Source organism: Pristis pectinata, chromosome 13 (genome assembly GCF_009764475.1).
Source record: "Pristis pectinata isolate sPriPec2 chromosome 13, sPriPec2.1.pri, whole genome shotgun sequence".
In the NCBI taxonomy this organism is placed as follows: domain Eukaryota; kingdom Metazoa; phylum Chordata; class Chondrichthyes; order Rhinopristiformes; family Pristidae; genus Pristis; species Pristis pectinata.
The window spans coordinates 21,328,124-21,350,697 of NC_067417.1; the positions used below are offsets into that span (position 1 = coordinate 21,328,124).

The 22,574-nt window shown below is 38.5% G+C and overlaps 1 protein-coding gene across 2 annotated transcripts in view; it reads left to right on the plus strand.

Annotated features, from left to right (window-relative positions):
- kars1 (lysyl-tRNA synthetase 1) overlaps positions 1 to 22,574 on the plus strand; it is a 42,245-nt gene that overhangs the window by 10,060 nt on the left and 9,611 nt on the right. For both annotated transcript variants that reach the window (XM_052028290.1, XM_052028289.1), the window contains exons 3-13: positions 1,537 to 1,681; positions 4,781 to 4,946; positions 6,193 to 6,286; positions 7,600 to 7,786; positions 9,100 to 9,225; positions 11,272 to 11,391; positions 13,528 to 13,690; positions 14,184 to 14,357; positions 18,612 to 18,697; positions 19,393 to 19,478; positions 21,210 to 21,336. In XM_052028290.1, coding sequence (XP_051884250.1) covers positions 1,537 to 1,681; positions 4,781 to 4,946; positions 6,193 to 6,286; positions 7,600 to 7,786; positions 9,100 to 9,225; positions 11,272 to 11,391; positions 13,528 to 13,690; positions 14,184 to 14,357; positions 18,612 to 18,697; positions 19,393 to 19,478; positions 21,210 to 21,336 — 1,474 coding nt within the window. The remainder of the gene's footprint in view (positions 1 to 1,536; positions 1,682 to 4,780; positions 4,947 to 6,192; positions 6,287 to 7,599; positions 7,787 to 9,099; positions 9,226 to 11,271; positions 11,392 to 13,527; positions 13,691 to 14,183; positions 14,358 to 18,611; positions 18,698 to 19,392; positions 19,479 to 21,209; positions 21,337 to 22,574) is intronic.

Here is a 22,574-nt window from a genome sequence, read left to right on the forward strand (position 1 = left end):
CGGGTGGCCTGTTATGAGTGTCGTGGCCAGTCGGGGGCAAAATATTGACCTCCGCTCCAGTATCAACGAGGAAACGCCGTCCAGATTTCTTGTCCTGAACGAATAGGAGGCTCTGTCGGCGGCCAGCCGCCGTAGCCATCAGCGGTGGCTGGCCCTGGCGTTTCCCTGAAACTTGCAGGGTGGGCGGCATCGACGGGCCTCCGCACCCCACCTCTGATGGTAGAAGCACAGCTGGTCACCCGTGTCGTCGTTTGCGTTCCTGGGGTGTGGTTGCTCAGTTGCTGGGGCCGGGCGAGGTGGGCGTTGGGCTTGTGGCCTGGTGATTTGACTGACGGACGAACCGCTCTCGCGCTTGGCCCTCCACAGGACATCTGCCCAGGCGGCCACCTCACGGGGGTTGCTGAAGTCGGCGTCAGCTAACAACAGGTGGATGTCATCGGGGAGCTGTTTGAGGAAGGCCTGTTCGAACATCAGGCATGGCTTGTGTCCCTCGGCCAATGCCAGCATCTCATTCATTAGGGCGGATGGGGATCTGTCCCCCAGGCTGTCCAGATGAAGCAGGCGGGCGGCACGCTCACGACAGGAGAGGCCGAAGGTCAGAATCAAAAGGTCTTTGGAAGCTGGATACTTATCTTCCTCCGGAGGCGACTGGATGAAGTCTCCAACCTGGGCAGCTGTCTCTTGGTCCAGAGAGCTAACCACATGGTAGTACTTCGTGGAGTCGGAGGTGATCTGCCGAAGGTGGAATTGTGCTTCGGCCTGGTCAAACCAGGCGCTGGGCCGAAGTGTCCAGAAGGTGGGCAGCTTGAGGGCCACTGCGTTGGCTGCTGCGCTGTCGGCCATTGCGCGGGTCCAAAATCCGTTTGGACCATCGGGGTCACCAATGTAGCGGTTGCTACCGCGAAATAAAACAAGACGCTAGTCGGAGGATTGTCGAACAAGAACTGGTTTATTTTCCCGCCTTGCGCGGGCCCTTTAAGGGAGACTGTTCCTGCCCAATCCAACCGGCAATGACGTAAGTACTACGTCATCAAGACTTTCCCGCGCGCGGGTTCTCCCCGTCGCTCGGGAAAGACAAGGCCCGCCGCCATCTTGGGCCTCGTTGCTCCGACGCCACTCGACCTGACTGCTGAGCCAGTTCGACTGACTAAACGGTGAGTCGCCACAATTTGTTCATTTTACAGGTTTTGCCGTTCTCTGCAGTGAGCTCTACGTTCCCTCTCGGGTTATTTTGTATTAAAATTATGTACCTTTCTTGTTTTTTAAAAAAAAGCATAAAAATACGATTTAATTGAATGATTTTTATCTTTGCAAAACACATCAATAACTTCTCTGTGGGGAAATTCTCATGAGCATTTCTACTTTCCACTTTTGTTTGTTAGCAGTAGAGTATAAAGAGTATTGCAGCTGCTTGGATAGATTGTATCAATCCAAATTATCCTGAGTTTTAAAATAACATTGCAATATTGGAGTGATAACACTTGTGACCACATCTTTTGTAATTAATCTTTTATTTCCCCGGTCTGATTTCTGCAGTGAGCTGAAGAGGCGAATGAAAGCAGAGAAGAAAGCTGCTGAGAAGGAGATCAGAGCTAAAGAGCTGGCTGAAAGGGAAGCTCTCAAAAATGCAAAAGTTGATGAAATCCACATGGGTGGAGATGAAGAGACTCTTGACCCTAATGTCAGTATGAGAATTTAAAAAAAAATCTACCTCTCAGTAACCTTCAGAGAAGGGGCAATGTCTGAATATTTGAGTAAATTGTTTTGTGATGTTGGAAGGATGCAATGGAGGAAACTAGAACAGGATGGGGGCTGGCTTAAAATTGATTTAATTAGTATTCTGTTCAGTATCTTTCCAGTTTTGAGTTCCAGTACACTGATCAATATTGCTTTAAGGTATTAGTGGGTATCAGAATCGTGTTGAGTGTAGAGACAGTGGATAGTAATGTAGAATTGGCTTGGTTTGAAATCATGAATAACTGGGGAAAGAAGACAAGGGTGTGAGTAGTCTGTTGGCCCCCAAAATGTGACCTCTCAATAGGGTGGAGCATAGATGAGTAAATATCTAGGGAATGTTTGAAGAGAACTACAATTCTTCAAATATTTTAATTTGGATGAGACAAACTGGCAAAGGTATTGTAGAAGAAAAAAATTGTGGCGTGCATCAGGGATTGCTTTCTAGAACGGTATGTTGCAGAACCTCCCTGGGAACAGGCTAGTTTAGATTTGGTCTTGAGTAATGAGGAAGGATTAAGAAGAGATCTTGTAGTTAAAGATCCGCCTAGGAGGTAGTGACCACAATGTGATAGAATTCCAGCTGCAGTTCGGGGATGAACACCATAGGACTTAACCACTGTCTTCAACTTAAGGACAATTATAATGGTATGAAAGTGCAGTTGTCTAAGGTGAACTGGAAAAATAAGCTAAGAAATAGGTCAGTAGATAAATAGTGGCAGATATTCAAATAGTTGGTCCACAACACTTACCAGGAATTTATCCCAATTAGAAAGAGGAACTCTATGAGAAAGAAGCACAATCTGTGCTTAACAAAGGAAGTCAAGGATGAAGTTAAATTGAAGAGCAGGGCATACAAAGTGACAAAGGTTGGTGGTAAACCAGGGGACAGGGAAACTTTTAAGATCCAGCAGCAAAACACTCGTTACAAGGGAGAAGATTGATTTTGAGAGAAATGTGTGTGTAACATCAAAACAAACATTAAGAGTTTCTATGGATATGTAAATATGAACAAGACGGCTAAGGTTGTTGTTGGACCTCAAGAGAACAAGGCTGGTGATTTAAGAACAGGAAACGCAGATGTTAAATCAATTTTTTTTGCATCAATATTCACTACGGAAGAAATTGCAAATAACGCTAAGATAACAAATGGGCTAATTTCAAATAACAGGGAGGAACTTGTAAAAATCCCAATCACAAGGGATAAAGTATTGGAGAAATTCACAGGGCTAAAGGCAGCCAAATTGCTGGGGCCCTATGGCCTGCACCCAAGTGTTTAAAAGGAAGTGGCTGCAGAGATTGTGGATCCTTTCGTTGAAACTTTTCCAAAGTCACTGATTTCTGGAAGGGTACTAGCAGATCAGAAAACAGCTAATGTGACTCCCTCCTTCAAAAAGGGAGGAAGACAGAAGGCAGGGAACTATAGGCCAGTTACTTTAACATCTATTGTTGTCAAGATGCTAGAGTCAATAATCAAAGAGGAAATAAGTAATCATTTCAGATAGCTGAATGTAATCAAACCTAGTCAATATGGTTTTATGAAAAGTAAATCATGTTTGGCAAATTTGTTCCACTTCTTTGAGGATATGACGGGGATAGTTGATAGAGGTGAACCTGTAGGTGTAGTGTATTTAGATTTCCAAAAGGCACTTAACAAGGTGCCATATTAGAGGCTGGTGCATTAATTAAATGCCCAGGGTATTGGAGGAAGTGTGTTAGCATAGGTTGAAAACTGGCTGTCACAGAGAAAACAAAGAATTGGACTGAATGGCTGCTTTTCAGGCTAGAGGGATGTAACTAGTGGAATACCCCAGGGATAGGTTGTTGGCCCATAATTGTTTGCTATTTACATTAATGACTTGAAGGTGGGAACAAAGTGTGTGGTTTCCAAGTCTACTGATGATATGAAAATGGGTGGAAAGGCAGGTTGTGATGAGGACATTGTGATTCTGCAATGGGATAAAGATAGATTAAGTGATTGGGAGAAAACTTGGCAAATTAAGTTTAATGTGAGGAAGTATGAGTTTGTGCACTTTGGTAAGATGAATGAAAAGGTGGGTTATTATCTAAATGGACAGAGACTGCAAGTGAGTGAAGTTTAGAGGGATCGAGGTGTTCTAGTGCATCAATCACAAAATGTTAGCAGGCAGGTATAACAAATAGTTAAGAAAGCAAATGGCCTGTTGGTTGTATGTGGTGTTAGTGTGGCTACACCTGGGACACTGCAGAGCGTGGTCCTCTTAACTAAAAAATGGTATAGTAGCATTGGAGGGAAACCAGAGGAGATTCACCAGGCTAATTCCTGTGGTGAGAGGGTTGTCCCATCAAGAAAGGTTAGACAGTTTGGGTTTGTATTCCTTGGAGTTGAGGAGAATGAGGGGAGACCTTATTCAAACATATAAGATCCTGAGGGGGCTTGATAGGGTAGATGTTGAGATGTTTCCACTAGCAGAAGAGTCAGAAACAAGGGAACTTAACTGCAAAAGTGGAGGGTGGAGGAGACCAGATCATTAGACGTATTTAAGGTGGAGATAGATAAGAATGTGAAAGATTGAGGATGATGGGGAGCTGGACCAGATGAAGAGTTGCCGTCAGCATAAATCAGCTAGGATCATGCTGAGTGGCGGAGCAGACTTGAGGTACCTGGTGGCTCTTCCTGCTCCTACTTTTTTGTGTTCTTGTGTGAATATACTTGAGTCCATTAACCTCCTCAGCACAAAATCTCCACCTCCTAGACCCCTGTGTCCTCCTTTCTATTATTTGTCTTTCCCTATTTAAAATGTTTGCACACCATTGGTTCTGGAATTGATCTTACATTCTGAAAATCCCTGGGTAAATGTCTCTGGCCATCCAGCTTCCTATTCTCCCATAAATCGATCCTTTTGATTGAACCTTTGGTTATCTTACTAGAATTTGCTGATTTGGCTCAGAGCCCACAAGATTATTCTTCTGAACATTTTGTGTTATACTGCACATTTTTAAAGTTCTAAGCTTGTATTCTGTAGCATACATTTAATGATTGTTTTCTATCCTAAATTCTTTTCAGCAATATTACAAAATACGGACACAGGCCATCCAACAACTGAAGGGCACTGAAGAGGATCCGTATCCTCATAAATTCCATGTAGATATATCCTTAATGGAGTTCATTGAAAAATATAATCATCTGCAGCCTGGTGACCATCTCTCTAATATCCGCTTGTCCGTGGCAGGTGAGTTTTTCAAAGTAGCATCTTTGTTTTACTCAAAATAAACTCTTGTTAAAGGTAATATTGGAAGTAGTTTTAAGTCATCACAAACATAAACATAACCACAACCAACAAAGAAGAGTATTCGCTAAAGGAATGCAGCCATAGTAAAGTTACTGGAGTAGTAAATCATTGGCATTTTGGATTGCCTCCGTATCCTTTCTTAGGGAAGGGGACTAAAACTGTGTCCAGTACCCTATACAACTGTAACAAAACCTCCTTATTCTTAAACTCCCCCTTTGCAATAAAGGATAACATGCCAGTTTAAGTCCAACCATGGTAGCTGGAGAATTTAAATTCAGTTAATTAAATAACCTGGGATTGAAAAACTGGTAGTTGTAGTGGTGATGAGAAACCACTGAGCTGTTCTAAAAAAATATGCAACTAATTCATTAATGCCCATTTTTAGGTGAGAAACGCATGCTATTCTTATCTAAACCACAATGCTGGTCAAAAATCAGTTTGCTTTATCATTGACTACTATGTACTAATTGAAATTCAATAATTTTTACAAAAAGAACTATCTTGCCTTTTCGGCAATCACTGACTGCTTATTTGTTATTGCTATTATAATTTTAAATGCAAGCAAAATCAAATTGATAAATAAAGATAGAGAATGCTGGAAACACATCAGACAGCATCTACAGAGAGAGAAATGAATTTAATACTTAAAATTGATGAACTTTTGTCAGAACTAGGAAATGTTATAACTTGAAATGTTGTAGTTCACAGAAAGGTGGAATGGGTGGAAAGAACATAAGTCTGAGTGGAGACCAAGAGGGACTAAGTGACACAAAAGCCGCCTATCACAGACATTCCCTTTGTTCTCTGCAGCCTTCCCTGCAACCTAAAGCACATTCAGTTGCTAACTTTTCCCGGATCTGATGAAAGGTTATCGATCTGCAGTGTTATCTATGTTTGTCTCCATAGATGCCATCTGACCTGAGTGTTTCTAATATTCTGTGTATAAATTTGGATTTCTATCAGATACTGTTTGTTTTTTTGCTTTTTGATTTAAGTTAGAAAATATTCATTATTTTTTGGACTGGAAAGTTCTATTGCAAAACTTGCATTATTTTTCTTTTTTGTTCAATAGAGTACCCATAATTGCCAATTTACATATTTATGTGGGTTGTGTGAGTCTTATTCATATGTGTGCTTTGCAAGGTGAGTTCGTATTGAAAAACATTTGGTACCTTAACTCTCCTAGGTCGTATCCATGCCAAACGGGCCTCGGGTGCCAAATTAATCTTCTATGATCTTCGTGGTGAAGGAGTCAAACTACAGGTTATGGCAAATTCCAAGTAAGCTGGATTACATGGAGAACTGAACTACCTGATTTATGCAGGTTTATTTTTAATGTACCTGACCCATTCAGCGCAAGAGTAAGATGTACACTTGCTTATGAAAGCTTACTTAGATACAGATTTATTCACTTCAAAGTGTTAAGATTGGAATAAGCTGCTTTTTCTGGAATAGTTTTAATGTGGATATTGATGCGGTGTGTTTGATTTTTTTTTTCCCTCAGGACTTAGAAATATTAAAAGAGTTGAGGGATTGTGTCGAGGTGAAAGATTGGCCATGATCTTATTGAATGACAGAGCAGGCATGACGGCTTAATGGCTTACACCTGCTTCAATTTCTTGTATTCTTAATTATGTGAATAATAACATCTTACATTTTATAACAAATATTACTTTGCTTTAAAATGTTCTTGATAATAATTGATGCCAACAAATAAATGGAAATCTGTTAATATAGTGTCATCTTTGTGTAAGAAAACAATACCTAAAACCAGAAACCCATTGGAGCTATCAAAGCTTTTTTCATTCGGGGTCTGTTGCATCTGAACAAATCAAGTACAGTTGCTGATCTACAATTTACTTTTGTAGTCTCTTGAAAAATGAATTGATAAGGAACATATTTGTACTATTAAACTTACTAGATCTAGGTATTTTAATATAATTATCAAGCACTCAAACCTTGTATTTTATAATGAATTACACAATACAGCTGCTATTCACCAAAAATGCACCCAATTCTCATTTATGACTGTTTATTTGAATTTTTCTCTTTTTTTTAATGCAACTACATAGTATCATTCAACAGGCAGATTTTGCTGAACAAGGATGCCATATCTCTGGCTTTTTTTTTTGTTTGCATTATTACACTTCAACATAGAAAGCACACTTCTGCACAGGATTCCAAGTTGTTCCAATTACAATACATTTACTTTAAAATAAATGTCACATTGATAATTGGCAAAGTATTAGTGATCCGTATTTTTGTTCACAATCATTCAGAACTGGCTAAATACTGCATCTACAAATGTGTTTCAGATATTTCAGTTTGTTTTTTTTTACTTTTAGCCAGAATGCTTTTTCATCTTTTTAAAAAAAAAATTTGCTGCGTATGATACCATCTTCAAAAGTAGTTATACTAAGAGTACGCTTGAAGCTGTTTAGTTTAACTGTATTTTATTCTATTAGTTATATAATTGAGAACATACTACTTAATGTAAACTGTGGGATTTGGAAAAACGGAATTGTGTGTGCATTTTTTTTTAGTCCTTTTTTTTCTATAACTTTGATTTAAACTGAGTTTTTAATTGTTTTAGAAATTACAAATCTGAAGAGGAATTCATTAAAGTAAACAATAAGTTACGGCGTGGTGATATTATTGGAGTGGAGGGAAACCCAGGAAAGACAAAAAAGGGAGAACTGAGTATAATTCCCATAGAGATAAAACTACTGTCTCCCTGCCTACACATGTTGCCTCACTTGCACTTTGGACTCCGTGATAAGGTGAGTGTCCCAAATAAAATGGTTTATATTGGCAAGCCCAAACGGTCCATTAGTTCACCACGTGAATTTGTTTCTTGACAGTTAATAAAACCTACTTCAAAAAAATTTAAATGATCTAAATCCAAAATTTGTGCTGCTTGTTTTTGCACATTTTCATTAAGCTAGAATTAGTAAAACCCATGGCATTCTAGTCTACACCTGAGGGCTCCAGCCCCCTGTGGTATATCCTCTGGTGGGTCTGTCCTAGTGAGATAGGAGAGAGAATGATGGAAGAGTTTGGCACATTGTCTGGAAGGAATGATTCTGTGAGGACAATTCTTGGGCTACTTCAGCAGCTTCCCCAGTTTAGCCACCAGTCCCCAGATGCTTCCTGCGAGGAATTTGCAAGGTTGATTGGGCTGGGAGCAATTCTGCCATGTCTGCATTTGGTGCTTAAGTTGATGCCCTCTAATCCATTTGGTTATATTCATTATTTTTTTTTTAAAACACAACAGTTATGGTGCAAGTGAGTGGCCTGCTGAGTCATTTCAGAGGGCATATGAGAGTTAACTAAATTGGTGGTTTAATAAGAGTGATTAAGATGAGTTGAAATGAATGGGTATATACTAGGCTGATGCAGTATAACCCAGATAATTGTGAAGTTATCCACTTCAGTAGGAAAAACAGAGACAGTATTAGTCAAATTGTGAGATGTTAGGAGCTGATAATCAGAAGATTCTTATACACCAATCGCTGAAAGCAAACATGCAGGTGCAGCAAGCACTTAAGAAGGTAAATGGTTTGTAGGCCTTCATTGCAAGAGATTTTTGAGTACAGAAGCAAGGGTGTCCGACTACAATTTTACAGGACCTTGGTTTGATCATAACTGGAGTTGTACCCACCAGATATTCCTGGATGTTTGTATGAGGAGAGATTGGGTCAACCAGTCCTGAACTCAACAGAGTCTGGAATTGTAGGAGGGGATCTAATTGAAATCTACAAAATTCTGACACAAGCTTAGAACACACAAAAAGAGGAGCATTAGGTCACCTGGCCTCTCAAGCCTACCATACCATTCGGTATAATCATGGCCTCATTTGCTCTTCTGTGCCAGTTCCCCAGAACCCTCAATTGCCGATCTTTCAAAAAAAATTAGTATTGGCAATCTCTTGAAATTACCATTTTCACGAGCTGGTTGTCTTGTCCTGGATAGCAGCAAATTGAAATTTTGTGTTGTGTGCATGGTGTGTGTACATGTGTATGTCAGTGCATATATTCATGGTATTTTTGGGAGGATTTTTCTTGGAATGTGCATTTATTCTTTCTTCTGACAGGAAACCAGATATCGTCAGAGGTACCTGGACCTGATCTTAAATGATTACGTGAGGCTGAAATTCATCACCAGGGCCAAAATCATCACCTATCTACGGAAGTTTTTAGATGATCTTGGATTTCTTGAGGCAAGTTCCTTTTTGTTCTTTCACAAATGTATCATAAATTAATCAGTAGCTTATTTTGATTTTTTAGCTATGATAGTTAATGAATTTATGTAGTGTCATCAACACTCTACTCCAGTGAGTTTGAAAGAAAATAATTATTTAGAGATGCTGGATAGGCTAAAATTGATCAAGATTTGGCACTAGAAAAGTCAATTGCTCTTAAAGTAGATAAATCACCAGGTTCCAAATAGGATGGGATGGATCCTAGAGGGAAGTATGGGAGAAAGTTGCAGAGGCCCTGGGTATAATCTTCCAACATCTGGAGGTGGTGCCTGAGTACTGGAAAACTGCAACTGTTACCTTTCTTCCAAAAAAACAGTGCAAGTGACTAATTGGGAAACTTTCTTGAAAATGATTGCGAACAGAACTAATGGCCACTGGACAGGTGTGCACTGATTAGAAAAGTCAGCATGGATTAGTTGAAGGCAAATCGTATCTAACTAACTTGATAAAGATTTGTGATGAAGTAGCATGGAGGGTTGATGTGGGAGTATGGTCTATGTGGTAGATATGGACTTCCAAAAGGTATTTGAATAAAGTGCCACGTAATAAATTTGTCGTCAAGAGTGAAGCCATGGAATAAAAGGACTGTTAACAGCATGGATAGACAATCAGCTGAGTAATAGAAAACAGTAGTAGTGGAAGGTTTTGTTTACGACTTGAAGAAAGTATACAGTGGAGTTTCTGAGGGCTCTATACTAGGACCACTACTTTTAGTATACATAAGCACCTTGGACTTCTGTATAAAGAGCACAATTTCCAGATTTGCAGATGACACAAATTTGGTGGTTATAGTGAACTGAGAGGGCGTAAGTAATAGAAGCAGGAGTAGGCCATTCGGCCCTTCATGCTTACTTTGCCATTCAATAAAATTAATGGCTTAATTTTTGCATGCAGTCTTATTACTGACAGTACCCTATATTCCTTGATTCCTTTGTTCCTTATAGGTAATAGACTTCAAGGAGACAGGCTAGTGGGATCAGCAGATGAAATTGTAATACTGAGAAATGTGAAATGTTTACATCTTTGTAGGATGAATGAAAGAGGTAATAAAAAGCTGAGGGCAAATTTAAGAGATACAAAAACAGATTTGGTGATATGTGTAAATCGTTCATTGAAAGTCTTCAATAAAACATGGCATGCTGTGCTTTACTAATAGAGCATGCAAGTACTAGAGCAAGGAAGCCATAAACTTTGTTAAGACACTGTTTCTGATACAGTTGTATTGTTAGTTCTAGGCAGCACCTCATTAAAAAAAAAATGCAAAGTCTGTAGAGAGGATGCAGAGGAGATTTATTAAAATGATTCCAAGGATGAAGGACTTCATTTATGTGGCTGACTAGAGAAGTTGAGATTGTTCTCCTTGGAACAGGGGAGGTTGCAAGGGAATCTGATGGAGATTTTTAATTTGTTGAAAAGTATAGAGAGTCACTCTTTCTATGAGCAGAGGAGTCAAGAGCTGGGGGAGATGAAGTGAGGGTGCTTGTTAAAAAAACCAAAAGTAGCATGAGGAAAAATTATTTTGCACAGTGAGCAGTTACAGTCTAGAATGCACTGTTAGAGGTAAAGGTATAGGCAGACTCGTTTGTAACATTCAAGAGGGGTGCTGGGTGGGTATGTGAAGGGAAAGAAATTGCAGGGCAATGAGGAAAAAGAGGGGCCATGGGAAGAGATGGATTGCCCTTAACATCGAGTCTTTATAGACTCAATGGGCCTGATGATCTCCTATGTTGTAGCCATTCTATTATTCTATGATAAATTCCTTCTGAAGGTCCCTGATTTCCCTACTGATAATCTAGTCTTGCTAGAATTGAACAAGTGTGCTAGGAACTTAAGATTTGATGAAATTGTACTGCTGGTACTGGATATTTGTTAAAATTTTTCAATAGTGGAATTTATTGTGTGACTTTTAACAATGTAAGCACAATTAACTTCCTTTATTAGTACATTATGTTTTTGTGAGTCCAGTATCGCTCCAATTTATGTAACCTTAATCCTCCCATACAGGTGGAGACACCCATGATGAACATAATTCCAGGTGGAGCTGTTGCCAAGCCTTTCATTACACATCATAATGAATTAGACATGGATTTATACATGCGAATCGCACCAGAGCTTTACCATAAGGTACTATTATGGAATAATGCTTTTTGTCTAAGGTGAAAGGAGCAGAAATGTGAATTTCTGTCATATTAGCTGGTAGCTGCATTGCAATGTGATAAATGTGGCAGCCTTTATTCATATGAGGTCATACAAAAAGTAATCAAATAAGTAACCAGGGTAAGTGCTGCTGCTTCTCAGAGGAATGTTGAATGGGAGATAAGGACAACCTGGTTGTTACTATGGGATAACTTAAACTCATCAAAGAATGGTTTTGCTGGATCACACGTGAATGATAAGTGTGTGTCACTTTCTTGACACTTCATTGAAGTACGAGTCTAGATCTGTAGTACACAACGTACAGCCAAAACTGGGATATATGATGCTGTCTTCTGGCTGGCCCGTGTATCTCTGCGAGGCACTAGTAATTGTCTATTTGTTAACTATTGATGTGAAGAAGGGGTTGTAATTTGAATGGTCCTTTCGGGGGGAGGATTGTGTGCTATAAAATGGTGGTTCACAGGATATGTACCTGGATGGTGCTGAAAGCAAGTACATCTTCAGCAGTAACTGGGACATCAAGAGGAACAGTTCATCTAATGTTGCAATTATACAGCAGCAAAAGTCGCTGTGGCAAAGGACTTTGTTTTTCACAATTGATGAATTACATTGTTTCCAGGGTCAATTTCACAGAGTTAAGTGAATTCAGCCACTCTTAAACATTTTAGAAGAAATTGATGGTTTTGTAATTTATCATGCATAAGCAGGATGACTTGGCTCAAAAGGGTTTATAGTGCTAGTGCTGGAATTAAATCTTTCTCCAAGGCGAAAGAAAACCCTGTGACTCAACTGGTGGATACTAAGTGGCTCGCGATCTTACTCTGCTTGCTGACATTGTCCCCAGTGACTTGTGTGCTCAGCTTGAAGGAAAGGAATAACATGACTGACGAGGTTACATATTAGTCATGTCTTTTTCAGACTAAATTAAAACTGTTCTATATATATCTGCAGCAAGGTGATTCACTTTTTGACCAATCAAGAGGTGTTATATAAACATGTCTTGGGGCCCTTATTCTGAGGTTGTGGGGATGTTTCAGTGTTCATTAAAGCAGTAAAATGATTTCAAGCAAAATTGAGGAGAACTAGGGTGTGAATAAATCCTGGTATATACAAGTGGTTAAATTAAAGATGTGTCATGTAGGTGGCCCCTTTTGAATTGCCAGTGAGGGCATCTGTCACAAAAATAAATGTTTCACCACCTTAGATTACATGCACAAAGTGAGGAGGATGAATGCTCTGACTGAGAAAAGAGTTCTACCTGAGAAAAGATGGCTTTATCTTTGCAAATTGTGATTTGTGCAAAAATGTAAAATGTTATGAACATAATTTTCAGCATAAAATATTCATTTCTCAATCATGGTCTAAATTTATAATTATAATTTCCATGTTACATGACATTTATTTCTACCTTTGTGCAAACATCATCTAATTTAAATATGAAATTTTATTTTCTGTATACTTACCACTGCATGAGGTTGTGCACAGATTTGCCTGCATATTTCTGATAACAATTAAAATGTTGCAGTAAATTAGCTAGTACAAGAATTTGTTTACAGCTTTATATATGTGTATGCATATCTTAAATAATTCGTGATGCCTTTAGACATAGGAAGGTTAACATTACTTACTGTTTGGAAGTCTGTATTTAGATTGAGTGTTTTATTGTTTTTGTATAAACAATAAAATATTCGGATATATAAGAAAATTATTCAGAAAGTTGTTTAGAATGGGGGGAGAAGTTATTTATGGAATTTTATTCTCATAAATTTGAAAATAGTTTAATTCATTTCACTATTTGTGGAAAGTGTAAAATTTAGATGTGTTAGAGTTGAAAATGAAGAAATGTATTTAGAAAGAAATGTGCGTTTACTGAAAATCTATAATATTAAAAACTCATACTAAATCATGTAAATTGTGTTGTGTTCAGCTTCCTTGGATCTGCAAGAGTACATTTGTTGTAAAATATGTTGTCTTTCACATAAATATAGATTCTGTGATTGCAATTTGTGAAATTAGAGTCATTACCCAACTTGTAGAACACAACAATAATTTAATTCACCTGCTGTATGATCTAAAGATGAAAATCATATTTTCACTTTTCAGATGTTGGTTGTGGGAGGTGTTGACAGAGTGTATGAAATTGGCCGCCAATTTAGAAATGAAGGCATTGATCTCACTCATAATCCAGAATTTACCACTTGTGAGTTTTACATGGCTTATGCGGATTATAATGACCTGATGCAAATCACTGAGAAGCTTCTTTCAGGTTAGTAATGTGATTCTTAGTTTTGAACAAATGCATTCCAGTATATGTCACAGATTGTTTGTGGATATTAGAAACCATAAGAATGATTGATTGTTATTTTCTGTGTGATATTATCTTAGTTTGTTCCCCCTCCCTTTTGCGTCTTGAAGGTGATGCTCTGAAATCATTTCACTGACTCCAGCTTGTGCTGCCGTTTTGTCAGAGTAACATTATTCATAAATTCAATCTTAACAAAGGGTTAGTTGGACTTTCCACTGTGGAGAGGGTGGAGCATTCATGAGGTTTCGGTGTATACGGTCATCAGCTGATAGACATAACCACACTCTTCCAGCAGGAGATTTTGCATAGTGCTTGGCAACCCTGATGTTTGTTTTATTTTCTCCATTTCCTCACCAGGACAATTGTAGTTCCACCAGCTCTGCTAACCTGGTGCTGAACCAGATCTAATGTAGCATCTTTTTGGAATTCAAGTTATGAAGTTTTCCTTTTACAGGTATGGTTAAGAACATAACGGGCAGTTACAAGATTACATACCATCCTGAAGGACCTGAAGGCCAGAGTTATGAAATTGATTTTACACCACCATTCAAACGCCTCAGTTTGACTGCAGATTTGGAGAAAATTCTGGGAGAGAAGTTTCCAAGTCCTGATCAATATGATACTGAAGGTAAGAGAGACATTCTTTGTACTATTGTGTTTAGTCAAAGGTCTAAATGGCTTGGGGACTAGAAATTTGCTTTTCTATTCTGCTTCTTAAAGTGCAATCTCAGTTATTGAGTATTTGTGATCGATCACACTACTAGCATTTCTCCTCGATTCTTCAGCTGCTTGAGAATGCCCAATTACGTACCCAGCTAAATCCAGAAAATCCCTCCCTGCTCGTGAACCATTGCTGCTGGAGTCTTCCAGGAATCTATCCTTTTATACCTCTTCCTGTGTATTGACCCTTAATTCAGTCATCTGTACATTGGCCCTCAAAGATATAGTTCAAGGTCACTTGAACCTGGATTTCATGATCAGTGGCAGGACACCATCTTCATTGCTGATTTATGGGTTGGGCTATTACTTCCTATTTATTGCATACTCGCTGACAACTTGGTGAACTGGAAAAAGTTTAAGCTCATCCCAAGACTGAATGTTGGTCAAGTTAAATGCAATCCAAGTACATGTGAAACCAGGTGGGCCTGATTCTGAGAAGAGATAGCCAGTAAGTTCGGGACTCCCATACAAGTTAGTGGAGCATAAAGCTGCTGCAATACCCTTGCACCCTTGGTGCAACTAACTTGAACAAGGTGGCACAGCGAGTGTTTCTGAATTGATTTAAATGGTAGCCAGCTCCATCGTTGGCAGTGAGGCCCTTTGCTTTCCCCGCATCAATCCAGTCACATTGGTGGGAGTTGAGCTCTGTTCTCAAAACTTTTTTAAAAAAAATTAACAGTTGGCTTTGTCTTGGCTCCTGGGTGTCAAAGTAGATTGAATATTATTGAGTGCTTTTGACATTTCAGAACTGTATTTCAAAATTAAACAAACTCTTACTTGGAAATTAATTTAAGTTTAAAGTAAAAATTAAAATCTCAATTCAAATAAGCAATTTAAATTAAATGTAAAAATATTAAGAATTACCTTTTTGTTCTTTATAGTTATTCACCTCCTAATAAAATCATTTGAGGAATGCTTCCAATACCAGCTTTTTTGACTTGTTTCCCAGTGCAAGAGTTTATCTTATACTTGCAACATAGAAGGGGGCTGTTTGACCCATCAGGTCCATGTCCAGCCCCAGGAGAGAAATCCCTTCAGTCCCATCTCCTCCTTATTTCTCTGCAACTTGCCCTCTCTCACACATACTCAGCAACTTCCCTTTGATTTTTTTTTTTTGCCATTAACCACACTGAGGAGTAACTTTCACAGTGGCAGAAACCAACATGATGACTGAATCTGCAAACTTCACACAGATGTCACTTGAGATCAGGATCAAACACAGATCCCTGGAACTGTGAGGCAGCAGTGCTAACAACCCTACCACCCAGATATTAGAGTCATAGAGCAATACAGTACCGATACAGGCCCTTTGGCTCAACCAGTCCATGCCAACCATGGTGCCCACCCAACTACTCCCAATGCATTCAGCCCATATCCCTCCAGGACCTTCCTCTCCATGTACCTATCCAAGTGCTTCTTAAATGATCCTATTGTACCTGCCTCAACCACTTCCTCTGGCACCTCATTCCATATACTCACCACCCTCTGCGTGGAAAAAGTTTCCCCTCAGGTCCCTTTTAAATCTTTCCCTTCTCACCCTAAACCTATGCCCCCCAGTTTTGGACTCCCCTACCCTGGGGAAAAGACTGTTACTATCCACCTTATCTATGCCCCTCATAATTTTAAACACTTGTATAAGTCACTCCTCATTCTCCTACGTTCTAAGGAATAAAGACCTAGACTGGCCAACCTCTCCCTATGACTCGAGCCCTCCAGTCCTGGCAACATCCTCGTAAATCTTTTCTGCACTTTAACCACGTATTTCCTATATTGGGGAATTTCCTCCACTTTGCATTCTGCTACTTGATTGCATGAGGATACTGGTAGTGGAGTCTTGTTGTAGAATCATAGTGTAATCTCATGTGGCAATCCTGAACCTACAAAATCAACCCATCAACGCTGACCATACTCAATACTGCATGAACTGAAATTTCCAGCACTAAAACAATAGATGACCAAAGCCGGTGTCTATGCACACAAATGCCTATGCCTCTGACTCTATTTTTGCCCTGGTTACCTACAACATCTGACTGTTTGCAGCTCCAATATCCCATTTATCTATTTCATCACAAGAACGGACCATTTCCACCTCCTGTATTGTCATCTGCTTCTATTCTGCTTAAGCGTCTCCTGCTACACTCACATTCTGTTAGATTCAGATTCAACTACTCCAATGTTTACCTGGAAGACATCCAGTTTTCCACCTTCTACAAATTTGAGCCTCCAAAACTACTGCCTAAATCTTAACTCCTGGTAAGTCTGATTCGCGCAGTACTGAATGCTCAATGATCTACTTAGCTCCACAAGTCTTTATAAAAAGTATTATCCTTTGTATTCAAATCCTTGCATAGCCTCACCCCCTCACACTTCCTTTAGCTCTCCACCTCCAGCTGCTTGGTGTGAATGAGCTTCAGCTATCCAAAGCATAAACTCCCTTTAAGGTTTAGCTAACTCTTCTAGTTTGCCCTTCTTACTGTTGGTGGCATTCTTTGTGTGATTACACTCTTGTGATAAACCTTAGGACATGTTTCTGCATTAAATAGTGTAACTGCATGTTCTTCTAGAATCTGACAAATTACATACTACGTAGAGTATGGAAATGGACCATTCACCCAAAGGGTCAGTCTTGGTGTGTGTGCTCTGCGTGAGCTTCCTTCCATTTTTCAACTTATTCATTCAGTATAATTTGCTACTTTGTGTTTACCTAATTTTGCCAATGCTATGTGCTTTAACTAACCTCTAACTATTTTCTGGTCAATAACTTACTGCTTTTGTTAAAGTCTGTTACAATATAACTTAATTTTATTACTAAATGTTGGTGTACAAAGCAATTTGTGGATCCTGTGATTTGAGGATCCACTGAAAGTTCACCTGCATGTAAGTAAGTACCTATGGAGCAGATGATAAGATTACCTTTCCTGTAAGTGGGGTGATGTGTAAGAGTAAAGTGGCATTGCTGAAATTGCATGGGGTTCAAGTTCGCTTCTTGCCTAAGGAAGGATAGACTTTGCTTAGAAGGAGTGCATTGAAAGTTCACTAGATTTATTTCTGAGATGACTGCCAACCTCTCTTGAGAAATTAAGTGAATGGACTGAGTTTAAAACAAAATGAGAGGTGACCTCATTGAAGCATGTATGTTTTTCTGAGAGGGCTGGAAGGCTAGATGCTGAGAATCCATTATCCTTGTCCAGACAGTGTAGAATTAAGGGTTCTAATTTCAGGATAAAGTGGTCATTCTTTGAGAAATGTACTAATCCAGAGGATTAGGGATTTTTGGAATCCTCTACCCCAGATAGCAATTCTCAGACAATGAGTAAATTCAAGACTGGAATCATACTTTTTGTGTGCTAATGGAATTAAAGGAAAAGGGGGATGGAACAGGAAAGTAAAGCATAAAAGTTCAGCCATGGTATTGTTGAATAGTGGTAGAGACTTGAGGGGCAGCATGACCTACTTCTGTGTTCATGTGTAAATTATTGTCATTGTTTCAACTAATGCAATTGAATATACAGTTTCCATATCTTAGTTTCACTGTATTTGAAAAGTAATCATCTGTACATGAAATGTCTACATGAAAAATAGGATCTCAGACATTACCTACACAAGAAGCTGCCAGTAGGAATTTGACCCTAGTTCTGTGGCGATGGGATGAAAGACCAGAGTGTTACTTCAGCAATTAATTTGTTGCACACCAAGTTAAACTAAAATGCTAATATGCACACTTAAAAACATAAGAAGCAGGACCAGGGCATAATGACCCTCTGATCTGCTTTCCTGTTCAATAGGATCATGGCTGTGATCTGATCTTGGCCTTGTACCTACTTTCCTATCTGTCGTGTGTAACCATTGACTGTCTTAAATAGATTCAATGAATCATCCTCCGGAGTTCTTTTATGTAGAGAATGCCAAAGAATTATGAACTCCTGAGAGAAAAATTCTTCCTCGTCTTCATCATAAGTTGACTTATTCTGAAATCATGACCAAAAATTTGACATTTCACATAAAGAGAAACATCCTCTCAACATGTGCATTATCAAGTCACCTCAGAATCTAACTTGTTTCAAAAATAAGCCTTCATCTGTGACAATATAATTTCCTTTAATAGAACTGCATAGAATTCTTATTTTCTATTAAATAAACCAATTTCATTTTGTGTGAACAGAGGCTCGTAAATTCTTTGACGACATATGTGTTCGGAAGGGTGTTGAATGTCCACCTCCAAGATCTACAGCCAGGCTTTTAGATAAGGTACAGTTAAAGTGCATTATGAAACTCCAAATCAGTGTGCAGTCAAGAAGCTGATAATGGGGCTGTAACAAATCAATTGAAGTGACAAAAAGTTTGCAAGAGTGCTTATGGGACTGTTACAATTAAAATTGCTATTTCTTTGAAGTGTGTTTTGTATACCTAGATCATTTTATATTTTCCTTTTATTTATGTATTCTGTTTTCTTCCCACTGATAGTGGTGTGAGCCTGGGACTTACTGTGACAAATGAGAAAAGTTTGTTGGCACTGATTTAAATCAAAACTTGTTTTCTTGTCAATATGTCCTATTCTTATTGTCATGTGTTTGAGAGGTTTTCCCTCCTAATTTGATGATAAATGAAGAAGAAATTTTGTTTAAAAAATTATTAGTGTTTCTTTCAACAACGTGGTGATTGTACTCCAGCATGTTTTTGATTATCAGTTTTTCCTCTCCCACATGATGTTGTCCTCTTGCACTTTAGTGGATATAACTAAATTCAACACATTAAACTCAAAAGGCATGATAGATTTTACAAAACATCCATCCCATAACTTCCAAAACCCTGAAAAGGAGAGATCTGTACAAGCTAACTTGTTACCACATTGGTGGCCTCTTGATTTACTAACTATATCTGATATGGAGTGTACAGTGTATCTTCAGTAAAATATATTCTTTATCCCTCTTATTTTCTTCCAGTTGGTTGGTGAATTCCTGGAGGTCACTTGCATTAACCCAACATTCATCTGTGATCATCCACAAATCATGAGTCCATTGGCCAAGTGGTAAGGTCAAAAAACTAATAAAACCAGGAGTAATATACAATATTTTTGTTTCAGTAGCGTCCCGTTCATATATCAGAAAGTGGGGAGAGAAAATATGCAATTGTCTAGGTATTCATTTTGGGGAGCATTGGTGTGAAGAGAAAGTGGGGAGGGGGGAAGCAGAAAGAGGGAAGACTCTTGCCCAATCATACTCCCCTTCCTTTTTCATAAAGTAGGTACGCATTTTTACTTTAGTCACATATCTAATCACAAGGCACAAAATAAACTTTAATAATATAAACTACTGGAAAGTAAGACCAATCTAGTAACCCATTTATGTCTTTATCTCGGAGAGTGTATCATCAGGAGGCAGACTGCCTATGACTTAAATGTGTTACACACTTCTGATGATTAATTTATCAGTGTCTGGGTTTGTATATTCAGCTACAAATGAGCATCCTGGAAGCTGGTGAAAATAAGGCTCTTAATGCATTTGAGAAGAAAGGGGAAATAAATGACACAAGCTAAAATTGGGCTTGATTTATTCGAATATGTTGGATTCCACAATTTTATGAATTCACAATAGTTAGATCAAACTAAAAAGTTGTGTCTGTGAAATTAGTTACAGAGTTAATGTTTACAGCATTATTCCTTCTCATTTGTATTAAGTTTTGAGCAGTTTGATTAAACAGCTGATGTTACATGGAAGAAACGGAAATCTTATTTTGGACATGAGCATAAATTCTTAAGATATCTTAATAATGAGGATTTAAAAAGCTCTTCCAGATGTGGGACGTGCTAAAGAGCAATTTGTTGAGCACAGTACAGTATTGGATGGTTACTGTCTCTGTCAGCTCAGCATTCTTCTTTACAAGGTTCCTAGAATAAATGTGAGATAGAAGGAGATTCTTCTGATGCACAACTTAAGTGTTTGAATCACATTGTTGGAGCAAAACTGGATAGCATCACATTAGCTAGTGGCGAGCTTACCTAATTTCCTGGTTGTTAAATCATTATGGCTATAATTGTATTTTTACCATTTTGCCAAATGTAGAAACAAAAGATAAAATCTAACCCACAGGCCCCAAGTTAAAAGATACAGTTAAATGTTAACAGTTACATTTGAAATCAAAATTGAACCAGCTTTTATTACATTTTGTGGGTACTTTCATTCTTTTCCAAGCCCATTGCGAGAGGATGTGATGGAAGAGAGGGCAGTTGTTAGAAATTATAGTGTAACTTCCCTTAATGTGAGTGAATGAAATGGGAAAATTGTGGGAATATAATTCAAGATAAAACTAAGCATCCTAAAATAAATGCAGCAGGAGCAATCCATAGGAAGAATAAACATCCATCAAATCTCAAAAAAAGCAGCTTTTGAAAAGATTAATTTGTCCCTTTTTGTTTTTGTAGTTACACAGTGGTGCCAGCCTTGCATTAGTTCAGGAAAACCTACAGATCAGATGGTCTTTGTATCAGCTTTATATGTAGATAGATTATTGTACATTCAAGCTAATGTGTCTCTGATAACTTGGAGGTTTAAAATAAAACATTGGAAATTCACAGCAGATCAATTAGGGATCTGAAAAGACAGCAGAATATTATTTTCGAAGTATAAGTATTTGATGAGAGCAGTTTTGAAGGAAGGTGAAAACCTATAATTGAGGGCATAAAACACATGCACTGTAAAAAGGGTTGAATTATTTGTTGTATTAAGACAAAATTGTAAATATACTTTTTGATCTATTATAGGCATCGATCCTTCAAGGGTTTGACAGAGCGATTTGAACTTTTTGTTATGAAAAAGGAGATTTGCAATGCGTACACAGAATTGAATGATCCTGTTAAACAGAAAGAACTCTTTGAAGAACAGGCTAAGGTAACTCTTACTGATTAGATCTAACCATGATTCTGCAAGTAGATCCAGTCTTGTTATGTTGCATGGATCTGTTCCCCTATGATGGGTGATTGTCAAACTGAAATCCAAGCTTAGAGACAAAAGAGATTGCAGGTGCTGGAATCTGCAGCAATAATCAAGATTATGGAGGAACCCAGTGGGACAGGCAGCATCTGTGACAGGAAATGGGCAGTTGACGTTTCAGGTCGAGACCCTTCATCCGGGTTGCAAGTCCAGGTGAAGGTTCTTGACCCAAAATTCCCTTCACAGATGCTGCCTGACCCACTGAGTTCCTCCAGAATCCTGTTTGTTGAGTTTGAGTTTTAACAGCATTACCTGCTTAATGTAGTTGAACATGCACATGGATCATTGTTAGCTGCAGGATGAGTCAATAAGAAGTATGCCTTTTGGTAGGTTCAGTTTTTTTTTATTTGAACCTACCTCAAGGCATACCAATTGATTTGCCATTCATTAAAGTCTAGCAACATATCACTTTTTATTTGATCTTATTAAACTATTCCATTTGTCATTGTCAAGCTATCTGGTTTGATTTATTAGTAGAAATATGCATTGAAATACTTAATTTTCTATACTATGTTTAAATTGTATTTATAACATTTAGGTAGCAGACTTTCAATGTCATTTCATTTTAAAAAGCATAAGAAATATTGACAACTATTTCCTATCTTAGTGGGCATAATGCATTATAAAAGTATCAATAAACTCCATTATCAAACTGCACAGAGGAGGCATAATGGGAACATATGGTGTTGAATGTGACCTTTTCCAGTGGCATATTTGATTTTTAGTAGGGGGAGAATTTAATGTTTTTTTAATTGTGAAGCCCACTGTTTTACTGAATATCCTTGTTTTGGCCAGGAGGGCTGTTGACATAAACAAAAAGTAAATGGGTACATTTGTTTTGTAAAGACAACATTTCCAGTCTTCCAGATACAACGTCCTTTTGCCTAATGTTCCTGTATTCGCCTTGACTCTTTCCCTGTACCCTCCAATCCCCAATGATTATCTTCTGCATATACGAAGCCAACACAATCCCTCCATCTCGTTTGGCTGCCTGTTTTGCAGGATCAGCTGTGCTCTTAGTTCTCCTCTGCTGATTGCCCAGCAACTCTTGAGACTACTCCCTTTGGCTCTGGTCAGACAAGTTGCTTGTATCAGAAGTTTCCTATGTCCAAGAGTTGTCTTAAATACTGTATGTT